The sequence below is a fragment of the Nematolebias whitei genome, chromosome 5, assembly GCF_014905685.2.
Source record: "Nematolebias whitei isolate Nwh7 chromosome 5, NemWhi1, whole genome shotgun sequence".
Classification (NCBI taxonomy): Eukaryota; Metazoa; Chordata; class Actinopteri; order Cyprinodontiformes; family Rivulidae; genus Nematolebias; species Nematolebias whitei.
This window is the reverse complement of record NC_056502.1, coordinates 45,343,067-45,365,044: the sequence shown is the minus strand read 5'-3', so window position 1 is coordinate 45,365,044 and position 21,978 is coordinate 45,343,067. Positions and strand designations below refer to the sequence as shown.

Below are 21,978 nucleotides of genomic sequence, written 5' to 3'. Positions count from 1 at the left end.
AACAATCACCGGACAAGGAGTGAAGGAGAGAAAGGCTTTTTATAAGACAGAGGGAGAGTGAGTAATGAGAGCACCTGGGCAGGTGGCTGATGAGGAACAGGTGTGAATGATAAAGACTGAGTGGAGAGGCAGACTGAGGAGTGAGTGGAAAATAACAGAATCAGATAAACAGAAAATCACACACAGAGCAGAACAACAAAAGCATAAAGAGCAGACAGAGACAGAACCTGTCAAACAGAACTCAGAATGTAATTAAAGTGACACATTTACAAAGCACCTTGAAAAGGAAGGAAATGATTTAGTTTGTGGGATAACAGGACCAGATACACAAAAACAGAAAACACACAAAGAGCAGAGGCTTAGGCAGATGGGGGGGCAGCGGGGGCCGCTGACCGTGACAATAATACTCAATACAACAATTTCCTAAGGGATCAATAAAGTTCAGTCTTATCTTATCAATTACTCCACAATTAAGAAATTGTGTAAGCCTGCACAGTTCATTGTTTTAGTTTAAAAAAAAGGCAAAATAATATAATTTTTTTCTTTACAAGAATCCAGTCTTCTGTGATAGACTTGCGACATGGACATGGGGCACCAGTGACCTCTGCAACCAATAAAGAAAGAAATGGGTAAAGTGGATGGATGGATGGATGGATGGATGGGAGGAAGGAATCCCGTCTTTCCTTTTGTCTTAAAATGTCAAAATATCAATAAATGTTAAAAATCATTAGATGTTGACCATAGCCACCTGGGACTCAATTTTATTGTACACCTTAGACATTCATTCATAACATCCTCATGACATTCATATATAGGAATTTGAAGTGGGCACATGGCTATGGGTGGTGGGATGACCTTACTCTCACCCCCTGTGCCTGTGCTCACTTACAACGGTTACATTTAGACACTAGGGTTTGGATAGAGTTGGGGTGGAGGGGAAACTGGCACCTTGCCAGCCTTTGCTCCTTCTTCTTTCCTTTTTAATGGCACTCTACAACAACACACATCAACAGCACATCTAGGGGTGGGGGTGTATGTGTCGGGGTCTTATTTTTATTTATTTATTTATTTTTTTTCTCCTCTTCCTACCCACCTAGTTCCCTGACTGCCATTCCGGGGGTGGGGTCCGGGAGAAGGGCAGGCCGTCGGGTGTTGACCAGGACTATGTGGGGGTTCGGGGTCTGGGGGTTGCCGTGGGCGGTGCTGGCGCTGTGCTCTCCCTGGGGTTGTTTGGACCCCCTGAGCTTGGCTCTTGGGTGCCATGGTTGGCCCGCGGACCGGGGTGGCTGCCGGGGCCTGGCAGGCGGTCGGCTGGGGGTGCGTGCTTGGTTGTTGGCGGTGTGTGGGGGTGGTTGGTGGCGTGTCCTCTTCATGGTGGGGGGGTGTCCTGTCGGCGGGGCATGGCCTGGGCCGGTTCTGGGGTATTGGCTCTTCTCCGCTCAGGAATGAATGGGTTTACCTCCTGGGTTTGGGCATGGGCTGCCCCCTGTAGAGGGCGGGTACATGTCTTGGACCTGGGGGGTTTAGAGTGTGTATCGGGAATAAGAATGAAATGTATCGTTATTGTATGTCTTTGAGTGAATGAATGTGAGATTGAGGTTGGGATAGTGTGATTGTGTCTGTGTATGAATGGATATTTGTTAGGCCAAGACTCGGACTGCCCCCTCTTTGATACAACTGGGGGTGCTTGGCATCGCGCCCCTATCGCGCGGCCCCCTGGTGGGGTGTGCCCTTGCCTGCCGGCGCGCTTGGGGCCCTTGGTATCGGGGGCTGGGCGCTTGGGCGTGTGTCGGCTCGGCCTGGTGTCTGCCTGGTGGGGCTCGGGTCCTCTGGCCCTGTCAGGCCTTGGCCTGGGTGGTGTGAGTCCTCGGTGCCCGGGCCTCGGTGCCTAGACCTGGACCTACATCGGTGCGGCGGGTGCCGACGGGGGCCTATGAGTTTGTCGCTGTTGGCCCCGGGGGGTCACTGTATGTGGTTGCTGGTGGTGATCTTCCGGTTCTCCCCTGTGGTCCGTTCTGGGGGGTGGGTGAGTGGTTCGTCCTGTGTGGGTGGCTCTGGGGGCTCCGCGGTCGGGGTCCCTCCTGGGGTCTTGGACTCTGGTCCCCCCTTTTTCATCTGCCTCTGGTCTTGGGGGTCGGGTCTCTGCTGCTTCACAGTTACTAATAAATGTTCTATTAGAGAAGCCTTATACACTTATGCATGCTCACAACCACACACAAATAGAAGCAGGGATGCTTATTTAGGCTTTATATGTAGATATATAGATATGTATGTGAGTGTATATTCATGTGTATGTATGTATGTATGTATATAGGCGTAGGTATGGGTATATATATTTATGGAAACTTACTGCAAAGCCATGAATATTTTAAGTTCTTTATACATATGTATTTTCTTGCTATGTTTTGTCATGTTCTTTGCAGGTGAACAGACAGTGGCCGGGTGTTTTGACGTGTGCTCTATTTGTATATATTTCTTATATTTTGGAGTCTTACTTTGTCTTTTCTTTCTTTCTATCCTATTGGATATAAAGAGTGTGTTCGACCGCAGTCCTACACTAGATAGTCACTATAATAAATATTTCATAATAATGGTGTGGAGAGGATGGCTGTAAGGGGAGAAGGGAGGCCATCAAAAAAAAAAAAAAAAAAAAAAAAATCATTAGATGTTTTTTAGTTTAACAATTTCACACCTACTGGCCAGAAAAGCCCCCTCTCTAACAAACGGTGGTTACGTACTGTAACCCCAGATTCTATGAATATAGGCGCAGCCCTTTAAGGCTATCACTAGTGGGTTTATCCCTATGCGCGCAGCACTGAAAACTTTAGTCCACGCCCACGTCCACCTACTGTGTGGGCCTCATCCCCAGTCCATATAAATTACGGTGAGATTGGGAATTGGCTCCCAAATAGCTTTTTTTTTCAGCCATTTAGGAACCAGTGAGGCCCAGAGCTTAAAGGGCTGTGCCTATACTCATAGAATCTGGGGTTACAGTACGTAACCAACGTTCTATTTCGTATAGGCTTCGCCCTTTAAGGCTATCGCTAGTGGGTTAAAGGTTAAGCAGGATGCAGTCTATGCCTCACTGGGTCCACTCAGACACAACATCACTCAGCCTTCTGTGTTCGTAATTACGCACTGCGTAATTGCGCGCTCCATGAGCAGGAGTACACCAGAGAAAAGATCTCTGGTGAGGAAAAAAGGCTGAGATAGCCTACCTGCTGCTGTGAATAGGAACAACGGAGGATACGAATTGTAACAGTGTAACGATAAACAGAGCAGACCAACAGTTCCTCAGGATGAACCGATTAATAAAGATAAAATCAGTAGTCATGAACTTGTGACTGATAATAAATATCTCACACTACGACTGCATGCAGGCAGGTGTGAGCTCTAAAGTGAAGCTTCATGAAACAAATAATAATCATTTTGTCAGAACCCTGAGAACAGAATGGGTCATGGAGAAAGTAGAAACATCACGTAGAAAACAAATCATGGCAATGACCAGGCAGGAGCCATACAAACATCCTCCAGTGTCATCCCTCCATGCAGAGCCATAAAAGATGAAAACCCTGTGGTATAATGCGCTGAGATTCTCTGGAGGATCCAGTCCAGATGAACTGTAAGCTTCAGAAATAGCCTCACACAACCAGTGTGAGAGGCGCTGGGTGGATAGAGGACGTCCTGAAGACCTGTCCCTGTAATGCACGAACATACGTTGAAAGCGGTGAAGTGCGGCCGTGTGCATCACGTAACATGAAAAATGCGTGCATGGGACAGAAGGAGGCGAGCTGTTGCTTCCTCCTCAGAATTCTGAGGAAGAGGATAAAACCCATCCAAGGTAATCACTCTCGATCTGTATGAGCTTGTGATGATTTCAGAGCAGGGTTAAAAAGTAGTACAGCTGAACTGCCATCATCTTGAATTCTGAGACATGAGGAAGCAACAGAGAGAGCACATAATCACTCACTCTCTTTGACGACGTCAGATCTAACAGCAGGGCTGTTTGAAATGACAGAAATTTAAGTGAAACCTGATCTAAAGTCTCAGAAGGAGCTTTGATCAGAGCATGCAGGACCATCATTAGGTTTCACTGTGGAGCTAGGGGACGTGACACCAGTCTGTTTCTCCGTACACCTTTCAGGAAACGCTTAATCAACGGGTGATTAAGAACTGTTCTGTCACCAAAGCCCTCGTGAAAGGAAGAAATAGCTGCAGCATAAGTTTTAATTGTGCTGAACACTAGATCTCTGTCTATCAGCTGCTGCAGAAAAGACAGCATGCCACCTAGTGGCCATGAAATGGTCTCCATGCCTTTCTCTGCACACCAGCACTGAAAAACTGTCCACTTGATGTGTATAGCATTGTGGTGGAAGCAGCTCGTGCGCACTGAATGTACGCACCACATCCTGTGGGAGGCCCATCTTTTCTAAAACGGATCTGTTCAGCGGACAGACCCAAAGATGCTGACCTATTTCTGGGTAACTCCTGATTACTCTTCCTGCCTGGAGGAGAGCGCCCCCCACAGCAGTTTCCACGGCCGACCCAATATCAGTTGCTGCAGATTCGGGAACCACGGAGCGCATATGCGTTCGGGAGCTACGAGGATGACTGACGGTTCTTCCTCCCGGACCCAGTCCAGGGTCCATGATATCGGCAGGACGGGAAAGAACGCATAAAGGAGCATTTTTGGCCACGGGCTAAGAGTGAAGGCGTCCACTCTTAATGGTGGGTCGTCTCGTGGGCTCTGTGAGAACCATAATTGACACTGGGCATTCTACCATGTGGCAGTCAGATCCATTGCTGCTCGGCCAAACTTGCTCCAAATCTGGGAAATCAGCTTTGGATGGAGACTCCGGTCTCAGTGGTGGGGACCGCCCCTCGACATGATATCCGCCCGCCTGTTCAGGATGCTGGGAATGTTCACTGCACTGATGGGAAGCAGGTTTCTATGTGCCCAAGAAAACAGCTGTTTCACAATGTGTAACAGTTGGGCTGAGTGCATGTCTCCCTGATGGTTTATATAAACTGCCGTTACCTTCTTGTCTGTGTGGATCAGAAAATGCTGATCCCACAGCAGGGGCAAAACGCTGAGTCACTCTTCAGACTGTGAAAACATTCTAGCACATTTATGTGAAGCGACATGTGGTCCAGCCACTGTGCTCCCACTGCTTGGGACAGACACATTCCTCCCAGCCTGACAGGAACGCGTCTGTGAAAACTGAGACGTGTGACATAGACCTGCTGATGGGAACTCCCTCTGACAGAATGAGGGGGTTTCTCCAGTGATTCAGATCGGTTCTCACGGAGGGGGGCACAAAGATAGTCCACCTCTTCTGGCGCACAGGATCTATGCACAGGCGGGCGAACCATCTCTGAAGGTGTCTCGTGAAGTAGGCCCAGCGGAACCACGATGTGGGCTGCGGACATCGTCCCAGGAGTCGCATGACAGGCAGAACTGTCACGATGCTGCAGGGTTTGACACGGCAGAGCTGGGTATGACACAGCGAAGCAGGGTCTGACACGGTGGAGCTGAGCTGACAGAGCTTCGGCTCGCAGCTGTTAAAATTGGGCTCTCATTGCAGTTGAGTTTTGTTCCACTTCCAGATAAACAATCATCTGGGATGGATGAATGGAAGTTTTTCCCAGTTTATAGAAACCCCAGGTTTAGCAGGTGTAACACTAGCATTTTGGTCTGTGCGACTGCTTTGTAACTGGACCGAGCTAATAAGAGCAGATCATCCAGATAAAAAGATTTCTCATTCCTGCCATGTGTAACAACTGCAGAGCCGTCTCCATGCATTTCGAGAACGTGCGTGGGGTGTTTCAGAATGATGGAAATGTGAAAATATGCGCTCTTCAGATCTATGGAGGTGAAAACCAGTCGTTCTGGTGAAGTTCTCCAGCAGCTGTTTGTCAGCATGTGGAATTGTCTCCCCATGATCGAATTGCTGAACATGAACAGGTCAAGAATGGGTCTCATCCCTCCGGTTTTTTATCAGAACCAGGAAGTAGTGAGAGGGAAAAAAAAACTAATTTTCCTCTCCGTTAGGAACTCTGGAAATCGCGTTTTTCGTCAGAAATTCCTGAACTTCTGACTGGAGAGATGAGCTCTGTTCTGGAGAAGACAGAACCGTTTCTATAATGCCTCTGAACGGTGAGGGTTGAGCTGCAAACTGCAGCGTGTAACCCCTTCTGATATGACGGTCCGTCCATCTATCCAGGGAACACACTCGCTGCCACTCTGAGTAATGCTCGGAGAGTGGGCACGCATTTGTGTTGTGTCATGTTTCTCATGAACGTCAACCAGACTAAAAATCCTTACTGCCATCACTTGCTCCAGAGATTCTCCAGGGGGAACACAACGGGGGCTCCTACAGAAAAAAGCACTGAATGTGCGCATCTGTGCTGGGCCCAGGCTGCGGTCTCACATAGAGCTGAGGTGAGCTGGCGTGCACTGAGAGGAGGCGTGAGCGCATTCTGAGTGAGACGCCGTTTCAGTGGAGGCTGCAGCTGTCGTGGACAAAACACGTTTACTCCCGCTGTGCTGTAGGCAGAAAACAGCAGAAATTAAAAAAGGGCTCTGGCTGAAAAAAAGGGATTTTACCGGACTCGGGTCTGCTTAAAACACATCATTTTAGCTGATGTGGCAGACGAGTGTTTGTGATATTTACTGAACTGCGGTGCCATTTAAAATGCTGTTTAGAGTTTACTGGCTCATTCTGTGTGGGGAATGTGTGAAGAGAGGCAGCTGTGAGCTCAGCTGATCTGACAGTCTCAGATGAAAACTTTACTTTCAGAGGTGTTTCTGTTTTATATCATAAACATACATCATCAAAAAACACATACCTTCCCATCAAGAATCTGTTACCTGATGGAGGGGGTCGGCGGAGGAGCGGGACATGAAGTCACTGCCACAGCTGTGGAGCGACTCTGGTGCTGTTGCTGGCCAAGGCAGTCCCTCCAGTGCCTGGAGGGGCGAGAGGAGGACTGTGGCGTCACCAGATGGTTTACAGTCTCTGAGACCTCCTCGGACCTCTGCGATTTCTCAGGGATGGTCCTGAAGTTGGCCCCGAACAGTGCCTCTGGGGTGATGGGGCCCTCCAGTAGGTCTTTCTACAGCCTCTCGGACAAGGATGGTGAGAGGTGGAGCCAAGTGGTCCTCTGGATCATGGTCATCTAAGCGGTGATGCAGGACAGGCAGACCGCAGAGGTGGCACATGTTTAAGATGACATCAGCAGCTTTACAGAGAGAGCTCTTCGTCTCCTCTAGCAGGTCTGCTTCCTCCAGCCTCTTAGAGATCCTGTAGGCCAGATGGGCGACACTGTTGTTCGCTGCGGCCGTCTGGAATGAGCAATGGTGAGCTCGGTTGGAGAACTTGTCACCATCTGGTCATGCTTCCCTAGAGGGACAGGTTGCTGGTCCATCCTGGAAGCTTTTGCCCCAAGTGCCACCGCCAGGCTTGGCACCAAGGGGGGAACCCAGGGAAAAACACAGATTGGTAAAACCCTCCACTCTGGAGATGGAGACGAAGGTGGAGACGGATGTCTTCAGCTTGCTGGGCCCAGCTGTAACCTCGTTCCAGTGTGATGTCACAGCTGTACAGCAAGGCCAGATGGGGTCAGGGTGACGGGCCAGGGCGGAGCCAACCTTGCTGCCAGATCATCCGATAAGGGCAGAGGGAGGCGAGGGTCAGAAATTCCCTTGTGTTAACATCCTCCTAGATTATGCCAGGTAGCTCTGAGAGGAGGGCGCCGACGGCTCGGCGCGGTGTGGTCGCCAACGTGGGAAGGTCCGAGGTGGCTCAGCATTCGCTCAGCCGCTCATCTTCCGTCACTACGCTCTCCAGGAGGGAGGGGGCAGCTCCGCCTTTCTCAGAGGAATCATTTGATTCACTGCGTGACTCTGTGTCAAAGAAGGCAGTGGCATCGTCCCACGCATAGCGTCCCGCCACAGAAAAAACACTCAGTGGAGCTGCTGCCAACAACACTTTATTTGAGGGAATCATCCGATTCACCTCGAGAAAAAAACACGTTGGATAAGGCGGTGGCATTATCCAATGAGTAGCAGCCCTCCACAGAAAAATATTTAGCGGGGCTGCTGTTAACATTGCCTTTTTTGAGGAAATCATTTGATTACCGCAAGGAAAAAACCATTAGAAACGGCAATGACGTCGTCCAGCAGGTAGCAACCCGCCACGGAAAAGCTCTCCTCGGCGCTTACCTTGAACAAGGCTGCTTCTCTCTGCTTCTCCTCGGGGAAGAAGAGCTCACTGGGACGGCAGGAGGTTGGCGTGGTGGAGACCCAGGCATCTTTAGCAAAGGTTGTGCCGGTCAAAGCTGGACAACTTTTCCTTCTTCGTTCTTCTGACAGTGCTAGCTAGCTGGCTGAAGAAAAAATGGGAGCTGATTACCCAGTCTCACTGTAATTTATACAGATCGGGGATGAGGCCCACACAGTAGGTGGGCGTGGATTAAAGTTTTCAGTGCTGCGCTGCATGCGTATGGATAAACCTACTAGCGATAGCCTTAAAGGGCGAAGCCTATATGAAATATAACTTAAAGTGGCCCATGGGCCACCAGTTGATAATGACAATTGTAGCAGGTTTTGTGGCTCTGGACATGTTTAATTTAGTGAACAAAATGGCAGAAAAGGCTCTTTTGATCCTAAAGGTTGCAGACTCCTGCCATAGCCTATTTATATGGACGGAGGCGGGGCCCACACAGTGGGTGGGCGTGGACAGGAGTTTTTCAGTGTTGGCGTGCTGCACGCAGGGTTAAGCCCACAAGTGGGCATGGCTTAAAGGGCTTCACCCACAATTCATAGAATCTGTGGTTACAATACATAACCTACGTTTCTTGACCTACCATTGTGTATCTGTTCCTACCAAGCCCAGCTGGTCAAAGCAGATGGCCGCTTGTCCTGAGCCTGGTTCTGCTAAAGGTTTCTTCCTCATGAGGGAGTTTTTTCTTTCCACTGTCGCCTTCATGCTTGCTCAAGATGAGAGTTCTGTGATAGAGTTAAACTCAAAGTAGTCTGCTCCTCAGATAAATAATGTTAAATTATTTTTAAAAAATTGCTGGCTCAGTCATCCAGGTAGATAACAAAGGAAGGTTAAATCATTTCATCTGGACCTGTTTCTTTAAGGGAGAAACGTTGTATCTTCCATCCGGAAGACTTCATCAGTCTGTGGCCTGCCAACAAGGTCTGTTAGGTTTTCAAGATGGCGCTGGTGTGTAGGGCTTGCCGTCCCTTGCTCTCTGTTTTCCTTCTATTTTTGTTATTTTTACAATGGTTTGTACAGTGTACCGAATCATGCAGTATGCAGTATGATCGTCGGACACTTTTGGAGCTAAGTATATTTGCTGAAATGCCTGCAGAGTTTTTGTACAGTGGTCAGCACTCTCCTCCACCGGTTCTCTCCGAGATTCCTGCATTCCTTCATTTTTTCTTTTTCTTTTTTTATCCTTTATTTATACAGGTAGTCTCATTGAGCCATGAGAACTCATTTTTAAGAGAGACCTGTTTAAGGAGCAGAAGGGGGGTTAAGGGCCTTGCTCAGGGGCCCAGAGTGGGGTGAATGAGGATGGGGGCATGTGTGAGTGCTTCACCTACCCCACCCACAATTTTGATGTTGTTGGGGCCGGGGCGTGAACCGGCGATCTTCGGATCACAGGCCCACCTCTCTAACCTCTGCGCCACCACTCCCCCCTTCAACGTGAGCCTGGCCTTTCTCCCTGGAGGAAACGTTACAGATGTCATGGGAAGTGTGCGGGGGTTTTGGTGAGACTGAGGCACCATGTGGTTTATTCTGTCAAGAGTTATGGGGCTCGTTCTGGATCTGATAAACGCCTCACTGACCCGTGATGCTTCAGGGGCCCTGCTGCTGGCCAGCTACCTGCATGCTCAGTCCATGTAAACACTGGGGTTGTTTACAAGCACATGGCACAAGCTGACCAGGTGGTTGTCAGTTGGTGAGTCCAGCAACTTGGTGGAATTATTACCTCTGGACTGTCTGTGTTTTAATACCCTGTGGCCATAAGGCCGGCGTGGTGGCGGATTATTAACAGTCTTTAAATCAAACTTTGCCAGTAAACAGTTGTCCATCCCGGTTTCCCGTTCCAGCTTTGAGCTGAGCGTCTTTGAACTTGGACATTCTTCTCTGGTTCTGTGCGTACTGGTCTAACGGCCCCCTCAATCCAAGGATTTCGTAAGTGAATTCTCTGATTTATTTTGGCTGATATCACACTGAGAAACAATCATGTTTTAATCATTGGGGACTTTAATATTCATATATGTTGTCAGGAGAAGCCCTTAGTGAAGGACTTTCTAGATTTAATGGACTCTTTTAATTTATCTCAGCAGGTAAACGGCCCCACCCAAGAAGACAGACACATGTTGGACCTCATTTTAACACGTGATGTCTCTGTTTGTAATTTGGAAATCGGCGACAATGTTTTTTCAGACTACATGCCTGTGTTGTTTGACTTCACCCCTCCTTGTCCCACTGTTAAGCTGTGCTCTCTTGCACATACCACACATGCCATTAACCGTTTCATTGCTGCTCGTTTTACTGAAGCTTTTAACTCTGAAAGGATCAAACAGCTCTCGGTGTCTCTTACCACCGAGGAGCTAACCTCTCAATTCAACTCTGTCTGTTTAAATGTTCTGGATCATGTTGCTCCCGTTAAAACCAGAAAAACGAAACTTACATCAGAACCATGGCTGAATGACGTCACTCAAGCTGTTAGGCAGCAGTGCAGGAGGGCACAGTGCAGGCAGAAGAAAGACCGGCTGCATGTTTCTTTTCAAATGCTAAGGGAGAGTTGGCGTTGTTATCTGAAAGCAGTTAAAGCTGCTAAATTTAAATTCTTCTCTGATATGATTGTCTCCAACTCTTACAACCCCCGAGTCCTTTTTTCCACCCTGAACTCAGTTCTCCACCTCAGTGGACCTTCATCTCTGGAAGTTTCAACTGAACTGTGTGAGAACTTTCTCCATTTCTTTTTAGAAAAATTTACGAACATCAGGGCATTCATTTCTCCACCAGCTCATGATCTGTCCATCCCATCTCAATGTGTAGCTATGTTTGACCACTTTGAGCCAATCGCTCTGTCTTCTCTGGAGCAGGTCTTGTACAGCTTTAAGCCATCTGGCTCCCCCTTTGATGTGGTCCCCCCTCGACTACTAAAGGAGGTTTTTCCTATTCTGGGCCATTCTATTCTTGCTATTGTGAATAGCAGTTTATCCTCAAGTGTGGTGCACAAAACTTTTAAACATGCTGCTGTCCAACCTCTCCTGAAAAAACCTAACCTTAACCCCCTCAATTGTGTCCAACTTCCACCCTGTCTCCAGACTCCCATTTGCCTCTAAACTACTGGAAAACATAGTTGTGTCTCAGTTGAAATGTTTCTTGGAGGATCACGCTATCTTAGAGTTATTCCAATCTGGCTTTAAATCTCTCCACAGCACTGAAACTGTTCTACTGAAGGTTTTTCATAGCCCCAGATGCAGGTGATTCTGTGCTGCTTGTCTTATTGGACCTTACATCTGCTTTTGACACCATCGATCATGGGATCCTCATTTCTAGGCTGGAGCAGTGGGTGGGCATCACAGGGTCAGCCCTCAAATGGTTTAGATCTACCTGTCTGACAGAACTTTTTGTGTCAACATCAAAGATTTCAGTTCAGCATCGGCAACGCTTCAATGGGGATACAACAGGGGTCCATCCTTGGTCCCCTTCACTTTTCTTTATAGCTGTTTCCACTAGGTGCTATTTTCCGCAAACACCTTTCATTTCTACGTCGATGACTGTCAAATTTACTTCCCCCTGACGCACAGAGGTACATTCTCTATTCAACCTCTTCTTGACTGCCTGGCTGACATCGGGGACTGGGTGGCTTTAAACGTCTTAAGTTTCAATGAGAAGAAGTCTGAAGTCATGTTGTTCCATCCCAATGGCATGTTCATGAACCACTGCATCAACTTTTCCTCTCTTGCCCCATTAGAGAAACAAAGATTAACTAACCTAGAAGTGATAATGGACCCTTCCTTGAAACTTAACAGTCACATAAACATGATTGTTAAATCCTGTTTCTATCAGCTGAGGCGACTATCTAAGCTGAAGCACATCCATCCATCCATCCATCCATTATCTTTACCCGCTTATTCCATTTTTGGGTCACGGGGTTCGCCGGTGCCCATGTCCAGCAATCACTGTGCGAGGGGCGGGGTACACCTGGACGGGTCACAAGTCCATCACAGGGCCACATAGAGACAAACAAGACAAACAACCATTCACTCTCTCACTCACACCTAGGGACAATTTAGAGTTACCAATCAGCCTAACATGCATGTTTTTGGTCTGTGGGAGGAAACCGGAGTACCCGGAGAAAACCCACGGAGTATGCATGGACAGAACATGCAAACTCCACCCAGAAAGGCCCCTGGACCGGGGTTTGAACCAAGGACCTGCTTGCTGAGAGGCAGCAGCTCGACCAGTTGCGCCACAGTGCTGCCCGCTGAAGCACATACTATCCAAAAATAATCTTGAGACAGTGATCCATGCATTCATAACATCCAGGCTCGATTACTGCAATGCGCTTCTGTTTGGAATCAGTCAGTCCTCCATTGCATGACTACAACTGGTCCAAAATGCTGCAGCCCAATTTTTAACTGGTACAGGCCATAGAGAGCATATTACACCAGTTTTGGCCTCCCTGCACTGGCTCCCCATTCACCTTTGGATCCAGTTCAAAATACTCATGTATGTTTTTAAATCACTTAACAGTTCTGCCCATCTTGTCTTACTGATCTTCTGTAGCCATATGTCCCCCCCACCAAGGCCGGATTAACCATATGGGCAACTGGGCAACTGCCCAGGGGCCCATGATCTCTAAGGGGCCCAGGGCAGTGAGGGCAAAAGCAAAATATCTGGTTATCTCCTGCTTTACTTGGAGCCCTGCGCTGCACAGACTGCTGCGCTTCCGCTGCATTTGTGCAGCCCCGCCTCCTCCCAGCGTGGCTACTGCAGCTCTCGTTTTTTTTTTTTCAATCGAATCCTCAACGGTGCGACCTGTCAATCAACTCAGAAGGCGTGTCAGTAACTGACCAATCAACGACCTCAATTTGTCCCGAAGGTAAACGTCCCTTACCTGCTGACAAGCTCATCATTTTTTTTCCCTTGAGGATCTTCTTGTTTTAATTAGAACAGCAAGTTTGTATCTGTTGTGAGATGATTTTAACAGTTTTCCAGATATTTAATCTACTTAATGAAGAATAGTATGACTTAAAATTGTTCATAAAACAGAAAGGACGACTTATTATCCCTCCTCTTACTACAGTGAATATGGTACTTTGCTATAAGTACGACTATATTTATGGCATCAGAGAAAGCTGAGCTTAAGTTATCCACATAATGTAAAATGGCATCAGCATGAAAAGAAGGAATGTTAAGTTTGAGATTAAACCAGTTTCTGATGTCTGACCAAAGACTTTGTATTGACATGGAAAAAAAAAATACTCGAGGGATTCATCTTCTGATTTACAAAAGGCACACAAATCAACATCAAATTTAAATCTTCTTTGCAGAAACATGGCTACAGGATATATCTTATTTATTATTTTTAAATGATTCTCCTTTACTTTAGGAGATTTAGGCCATTAGACAAATTTAGAATGAGCAAAAGTCATACTGGTTTTATGATTTATATTAGGAGGTTTCTTGAAAGAATCTTTGTTATACTCAGTAAATCCTTTGTCGCAAACATTCATTGATAATCTTATTGCATTTGAAGTCAACTAAGTTACAGTCATTTAATTTTAATGTGGGCATCAAATCGTCACCTTTAAATATATAATATTTTTAATTAATTTAATCAGTTGTTGGTCAGGCTACTTCCTGTTGTGCCATTAGCGCTAAAATAGTTACTGAATCAAGTGTTTACTTCCATCCATCCACGGGGGGTAGCAGCCTAAATAGGGAGGCCCACTTCCTTCTCCCCAGCCACTTGGACCAGCTCCTCCAGGGGAATCCCAAGGTGTTCCAAGTGTTTACTTATGTAGGTAAAACTAGATGTTAAACAACCATTAATATACACCAGAATGCAGGAAATGGCATCTACTTTATTCAAAATTTTCTGGGGAAGGACCCCCAGACCCCCCCCCCCCCCACACACACACACCCATAAGTTTGTCCCCACACACACACACACATTATAAATGCTTCTGACACCAGTGGCCAACACGTTACTAATCAAGTACACATATGGTGTTATGTGGTGTTCAAAGTGCGTTCAACTTAATTCAGTCTTGATGATTTGTGTCAATGAGCATTTGGAGTTTTATACATGAAAATACACTTGATAGTTAAAATTTTAAGTATATTTACTGTATATTATGGTAATTTATTCTGTATTTTGACAAATTATGTTGATTCTGGGGTCGTGATAATGGGGCCCTTGAAGATTGTTGCCCAAGGTACAGTGAAGTGTTAATCTGGCCCTGCCCCCTCTGAGGTCAGCAGACCAGATGCTCCTTTCAGTTCCAGAAACTCATTGTAAGTGCAGAGGTGACAGGGCTTTCTCTGTTGCAGGTCCAAGACTGTGGAATGAGTTGCCACTGCATGTCAGGCAGGCTCCCACACTCACAGTTTTTAAGTCTCGCTTGAAAATCCACTTTTATTCCCTTGCCTTTGACACAGTGTGATTTATTTCGATCCTGTCTGTATTATACAGTATTGGCCATTTAGTTATTACCTGCTGCTATTTGTATCTATATTTTTATTTTATGTTTTCCTGTATGCTGTGCTGTCTCTATGTGGCCCTGTGATGGACTTGCGACCCGTCCAGGGTGTACCCAGCCCCTCGCACAATGATTGCTGGACATGGGCACCAGCGACCCCCGTGACCCAAAATGGAATAAGCGGGTAAAGAAAATGGATGGATGGATGGATGTATGCTGTGCTTGTTTGTTTCTATTGTACAGCACTTTGGTTGGCCTTGTTGCTGTTTTAAGTGCTCTATAAATAAATTGGTATGGTATGGTACATTAATATTATATTATATTTTTTTAAATATGAATGTTTCTGTTGACTTATTTTATATATGAATATTTCTGTTCAGTGCCCTGAGATGACTTCTGTTGTGACTTGGCACTTTATAAATATACTGAACTGAATTGAAAATTGAATTGAAAATTCAAAGAACAGCAATGGAGGGAGCAAACACTAGCGGAGAAACTGATGTGGTAAAAATTGATCTATCTGTTAAGCACACAGAAGTGGCAGGAAAGACTCAAATAATCCTGATGCTGAACTAATCCTTCAAGTTGTAGTATCTTCACTGATGAGTACCCATATAAAATTTTGCAGTACTGTACAGTACATATACATACGTTGTAAAAATTAAGTAGGTTTAAGAGTTTAGAACATTGGTAAGAGCAGTGCAAGAGTGTGGAAAGGAGTTATGTGTTAGGATTGCGCGAGGAACCCAGATGGTATGAGACCCAGAACGAGGCAGACACAGGGGAAGTCAAAAGCACAGTGTTTATTATTTACAGTGAGAATAAATCCACACGCTGCTTCTCAGCAACTCCTGGAAAGAGGGACGACAGGTTAATGTTGGTCCAGAGGGGAAGACCTGAGTGGTTTGTTTGAAGAGCGTTTTTGTCCTTACAGTCTAAATCCGAAGGAGGGGAGCTGGTCCTTCAGTCCAAGGAGTGAGCAGCTGAGGGAAATCCAACGAGGGTCCAAGGGAACAAGGAAGGCTGGCAACTGGAGGCAAAAGATGGCACGAGGAATACCTGACAGGCTGAGGGATCCAGATCAGGTCACGAGGAGATCCAAAAACACGAGGAACCAGGAAACTGGAAAAGAGAACACAGGTGAACAAATTCTTTTCACCTAGACATATCTAGCTCAACAGTACTATACCATGAGAGGTGATATGCTCCAGCGATGAGTCACACTGGGCTGCAGCCTTTTTGTAGATGGAGAGGCTCATCAGGCTGATGACCGCCAGGTGTTGTTAATCAGCGGCCATCAGCAAGGCAGGCTGCAGGCAGTGGGACCCTTACAGTACCCCCCCCCCCTCAAGAATCGCCTCCAGGCGACCTGAGACGCTTCTCGGGGTGGTCCCTGAAAAACCTGGAGATGAGGCTGGGATCGAGGATAAAAGATCTGGGAATCCATGACCTCTCCTCAGGACCGTACCCTTCCCAATTGACCAGGTACTGGAAACCCCTACCCCTGCGTCGCACGTCCAAGATGGATCTGACGGTGAACGCAGGGTGGTTGTCGATCAGGCGGGGCAGCAGGGGGAGGTCAGAAGGGGGGCACAAGGGACTGAGAGAGACGGGCTTGACCTGGGAGACGTGAAAGGTTGGGTGAATCCTCATGGCCCTGGGGAGTTGGAGACGAACCGCAGAGGGGTTGATGATGCGGGTAATGGGGAAGGACCCAATGAAGCGGGGAGCCAGCTTGTGGGGGGTGTCCCACAGTTTGATGTCCCTAGTGGACAACCAAACCTGCTGGCCAACCTGGTAGGCAGGTGTCACTGAACGGTGGCGGTCCGCGAACCGTTTTGCCTGGGCCGTGGTCCTAAGGAGGGCCGCCTTGGCCTGGCGCCAGACGCGACAACAACGCCGAAAGTGGTGCTGCACGGATGGGACCGAGCAGTCGAGCTCTGGACTGGGAAAGAGAGGGGGAAAGTAGCCAAGGGAGGCCTCGAAGGGGGACATACCAGTAGCAGAGGAACGGTGGGAGTTGTGGGCGTATTCTACCCAAACCAGATGTTGACTCCATGATGATGGGTTGGACTCGACCAGGCAACGCAGGGTGGGCTCCAACTCCTGATTGCAGCGTTCAGCTTGCCCGTTAGCCTGAGGATGGTAGCCGGAGGTAAGGCTAACGGACGCCCCGAGCGACTTGCAGAAGGAGTGCCACACCTGGGAGATAAACTGCGGGCCTCGGTCAGAGACGATGTCCGAAGGGATACCATGGAGCCTGAAACCATGAAGGGTGAGAAGGTGAGCGGTCTCGAGGGCAGAGGGGAGCTTAGGAAGGGGAACAAAGTGAACAGCCTTTGAAAAACGGTCAACAACAGTGAGGATGGTGGTGTTGCCGTCAGACGGGGGAAGGCCGGTCACAAAATCGAGGGCGATGTGGGACCAGGGGCGACTAAGGGTTGGGAGGGGAAGCAGGGGGTCAGCCGGAGGTTGGGTACCGGACTTGTTTCTGGCACAGACGGGACTGGCCAAAACAAAGTCTTTAATATCCTTGGACATGGAGGGCCACCAGAAGTGAGTTTTAGTGAGGGCAAGCATGCGGTTGACTCCAGGGTGGCAAGAGAGCTTGTTCGTGTGGAGCCACTGGAGCACGTCGGACCGCACGCTGGAAGGAACAAAGAGGGTACCGGGGGGACCACCACTAGGATCGGGTTCGGAGAGGAGGGCCTCCTGAACGGTAGCGGTGATGGGCCAGGAGAGGGAGCCGACAACGCAGGTGGGGGGAACAATGGTATCGGAACCCTCAGGTGTGTCGGGAGGAGCAAACTGTCTGGACAGGGCGTCGGATTTGACGTTCTTTGAGCCCGGACGGAAAGTAAGGACAAAATTAAATCTATTTAAAAAAAGCGACCAACTGGCCTGACAGGGGGTCAGACGCTTGGCGTTCCTAAGATAAGTAAGTTTTTTGTGGTCGGTCCAAATCAAAAAAGGGATCTCTGTGCCTTCCAACCAGTGCCGCCATTCCTCTAACGCGAGCTTGACCGCCAACAGCTCGCGGTTGCCCACGTCATAATTGCGCTCCGATTGAGAGAGATGTTGGGAAAAGAAGGTGCAGGGATGAACTTTGTTGTCTGCAGGTGATCGCTGAGAAAGAACCGCCCCTACTCCAGTGTCAGAGGCGTCCACCTCCAGAATGAACTGGTACGTGGGGTCTGGATGGCAGAGAATGGGTGTAGAGGAAAAGAGGGACTTGAGCTTCTTGAAGGCGGCCTCAGCCTCTGGGGTCCAGTGAAAAGCACGGGCGGTAGAAGTGAGCTGAGACAGGGGGGCGGCGACACGACTATAATCCTTAATAAAACGCCTGTAAAAATTTGCGAAGCCCAGGACACGTTGTAACTGTTTCCTGGACTGGGGGTTGGCCAGTCGTCTACAGCCCTGGTTTTCTCGGGGTCGGTTCGACAACGTCCGCCCTCGAAAATAAAACCCAGGAAGGAGACGGTGGAGGTATTAAACTCACATTTCACCGCCTTAACGAACAACTGGTTCTCCAGCAGCCGCTGAAGAACCGTGCGGACGTGAGAGGTGTGCTGAGTGGGGTCGCGAGAAAAAATAAGAATGTCGTCGAGGTAGACGAAAACAAAATTACCAATAAAGTCACGCAGGACATCGTTGACAAGCGCCTGAAAAACCGCAGGGGCGTTGGTCAACCCAAAGGGCATAACCAAATATTCAAAGTGACCCAAAGGAGTGCGAAAAACAGTTTTCCACTCATCACCTGTCTTAATATGCACGAGATGGTAGGCGTTTCTTAAATCAAGTTTCGTAAAACAAGAAGCCGACTGTAATTGTTCCTGCAGCGAGTCAATGAGGGGGAGCGGGTACTTATTTTTTATAGTTATATTGTTTAATCCGTGGTAATCAATGCACGGCCTGAGAGTCTTATCTTTTTTAGAAACGAAAAAGAAACCAGCTCCCAAAGGGGAGGTCGAGGGTCTAATAATACCTGAGGCAAGGGATTCATTAATATAATTAGACATGGATTCCCTTTCGGAACCTGAAAGATTATAAAGTCTACTTGACGGCAAGGGGGCGCCAGGTAATAAGTCAATCGAGCAGTCATAGGGACGATGAGGAGGGAGAGTCAAGGCGCGTTGCTTGCTAAAGACTGCCGCTAGGTCTCGGTATTCAGCAGGAACAGAGGTGAGGTCGATCTCCTCTAGAAGAGGCGTGTCCCAAGGGAACTCGTTAATGGCGGAGCGAAGACAGTTACTGAGACACTTGTCGCTCCATTTGTCAACGCAGCCGCGCTCCCAATTAATAACAGGGTTATGGTTACGAAGCCAGGGGAAACCTAGAATTATCTGAGGCGTACGAGAGTTGAACACAAAGAAATCAGTCATCTCATGATGATTACCTGAAATGATGATATGCAAATCGGTAGTCTTCTGATTAATACGGGTCAATGTGTCTCCGGTTAGGCCGGCAACAGAAATCGGAGGAATCTCACGAGTAGGCAAGGAATGTTCTCTAACTAAATCAGCACTAATCAGGTTTTGTTCAGCACCCGAGTCGATGAGAGCAGAAAACGAAAAGCGATGGTCAGGAGTCTGAATGACCATGGGAAGCAACAGTTTAAATGGGGAGGTTAACGCAGAATTTCCCACCAGTAACTCCCGCTTTACTGGTGGAAGTTCTCGTTTCCCCGAAACGGACAGTGGGGCAGAAAATGACCGGGGTTACCACAATAAATGCAGAGACGGGCGGATACACGCCGCTGTCTCTCTGCAGGAGTCAGCCGTGCGCGCCCCACCTGCATAGGCTTCGGCGCGCAATCCTGTGGAGAAAAAGACGATGATTGGTTGAGGCCAGGAAGCATGGAGGACTGGGAGTTGTAGTTCAAGGGAGGCTGCTTGGGTGAAACGGACTCGTGGCGAGGGGTCATGAACCCGGAGGTGGGAGGATTCTGGGAAGTGTAGTATAAAGGTGCAGACTTGGGCTCACCTGGAGAAGTCGGAAACCCGGAAGTCGGGGATCGATGGGAATTGTAGTTTGCCTCTCTCCTCCTTTCCCAGAAACGGTCATCGATGGAGATGGCAAGGTCTATTAACTTGTCGAAAGTCTCGGGCTCGTCTCGCGTAGCCATCTGGTCTTTGAGAAAATCAGATAAAGAGTTTAAGAAAATACCTTGGAGAGCAGACTCGTCCCATCCTGTTTGGGCAGCAAGGATCCAAAACTCCAGGGCGAACTCCGAAGCGTTACGACGGCCCTGTCGTAAATTCAACAAACGCTTGGCTGCGTTCGACGTCTGCAGGGGGCAATCAAAAATCCTACGAAACTCATGCAGAAATAGTTCATAGGTTGCCGAGGGATTTTCATGGCTCAGGAGAAATGAATGAGCCCACCAGAGAGCGTTACCCTTGAGCTGACTTACGAAAAAGGTGATCTTGGCCGCGTCCGAGGAGAACTGAGAGGGAGCCCCCTCGAAGGCGAGTCTGCACTGCAGCAAGAAGCCGCCACATTGGTCAGGGTCTCCGGTGAAGAACTCAGAAGGTTTAATGAATATTTGTTGAACAGGAGGAATGGAACCAGGAGCCAGGGGGCTGGCGGAACGACTGGAGCTGAGGAGGAAGAAGCTTGCAGTTGACATTTAATGGAATAAATCATACCTCTGAGCTCCTGAAGGTTGGACTGGACTGTGGTTTGGTGAGTCAGCACCTAATGTAAAACTTTATCCAACCCGTCGATCCGTTCCTCCGGGGAACCGGGGGTTGTCTGCTCACTCTTGGTCACATTCTGGGTCTTTTGTGGCTGGAGCATTTCTGTTAGGATTGCGCGAGGAATCCAGATGGTATGAGACCCAGAACGAGGCAGACACAGGGGAAGTCAAAAGAACAGTGTTTATTATTTACAGTGAGAATAAATCCACACGCTGCTTCTCAGCAACTCCTGGAAAGAGGGACAACAGGTTAATGTTGGTCCAGAGGGGAAGACCTGAGTGGTTTGTTTGAAGAGCGTTTTTGTCCTTACAGTCCAAATCCGAAGGAGGGGAGCTGGTCCTTCAGTCCAAGGAGTGAGCAGTGGAGGGAAATCCAATGAGGGTCCAAGGGAACGAGGAAGGCTGGCAACTGGAGGCAAAAAATGGCACGAGGAATACCTGACAGGCCGAGGGATCCAGATCAGGTCACGAGGAGATCCAAAAACACGAGGAACCAGGAAACTGGAAAAGAGAACGCAGGTGAACAAATTCTTTTCACCTAGACATATCTAGCTCAACAGTACTATACCATGAGAGGTGACATGCTCCAGCGATGAGTCACACTGGGCTGCAGCCTTTTGTAGATGGAGAGGCTCATCAGGCTGATGACCGCCAGGTGTTGTTAATCAGCGGCCATCAGCAAGGCAGGCTGCAGGCAGTGGGACCCTTACATTATGAAGCCTTAAAATATATATAAATTCTAAAATAATTATAATGTCCCTACGTCGCAGATTTTCACCCATTGCTGGGGTGTCTGGAACCCAACCCCCACGATAAGTGAGGGAATATCGTACTGTCAAGGATAAATATGAGGGCTCAAGCAGGGTGGTGGAGCAGAGAAAGTTCCACATTTAAGCACACACAGCTTTTGCAAAATTGTTACTAAAGTGACAAGCTTATCATTAAAGCATTTTTAAAAAATCCTAGTCTAACGCTCGGAATGTACATAATTTAAATCGTAATTTATCTCCAGTCAGTAATACAAATCAGTAAAATAATTATTAAGACTTCTCAACTTCTTTGTTTACAAATTTTTAATTTAAGAATACATTTAAAAATAAAGAATGTGGAGAAAAGGCCCTGCGATGGACTGGAGATCTGTCCAGGGTGTCCCCCGCCTCTCACACAGTGACTGCTGGACATGGGCACCAGTGACCCCCACAACCCAAAAAGGAAGAAGTGGGTAAACTTGATGGATGGATGGATGGATGGATGGATAGAATAGAAAATTTGAGAAAATCACAGTTATGTGCTTCTTCTCTTACTGTTTTGCTACTGTACCTGGCAACATGCCACTTCCTCTCCACCAGCAGATGAATGTCTTCAATGCGTCGGTTGTTGGCATAGTGCAGTCTCTTGGGCAGGTGCTGTTTCAAGTATGGCTTAAAGTGCTGGTCTGCTTTCTTACACTTTAACAAACATATTAAACAATCACTGTACTGTATGTTGTAAAAAAAAAAAAAAATCTGGTCAATCAAGAAGTGACAGACACTTGATA

The 21,978-nt window shown here is 47.9% G+C and overlaps 1 protein-coding gene across 1 annotated transcript in view; it reads right to left on the bottom strand.

Moving 5' to 3' along the window:
- LOC119410418 (ectonucleotide pyrophosphatase/phosphodiesterase family member 2) overlaps positions 1-21,978 on the bottom strand; it is a 303,683-nt gene that overhangs the window by 104,963 nt on the left and 176,742 nt on the right. Inside the window, exon 5 of the mRNA XM_037677330.1 lies at positions 21,762-21,889. Coding sequence (XP_037533258.1) covers positions 21,762-21,889 — 128 coding nt within the window. The remainder of the gene's footprint in view (positions 1-21,761; positions 21,890-21,978) is intronic.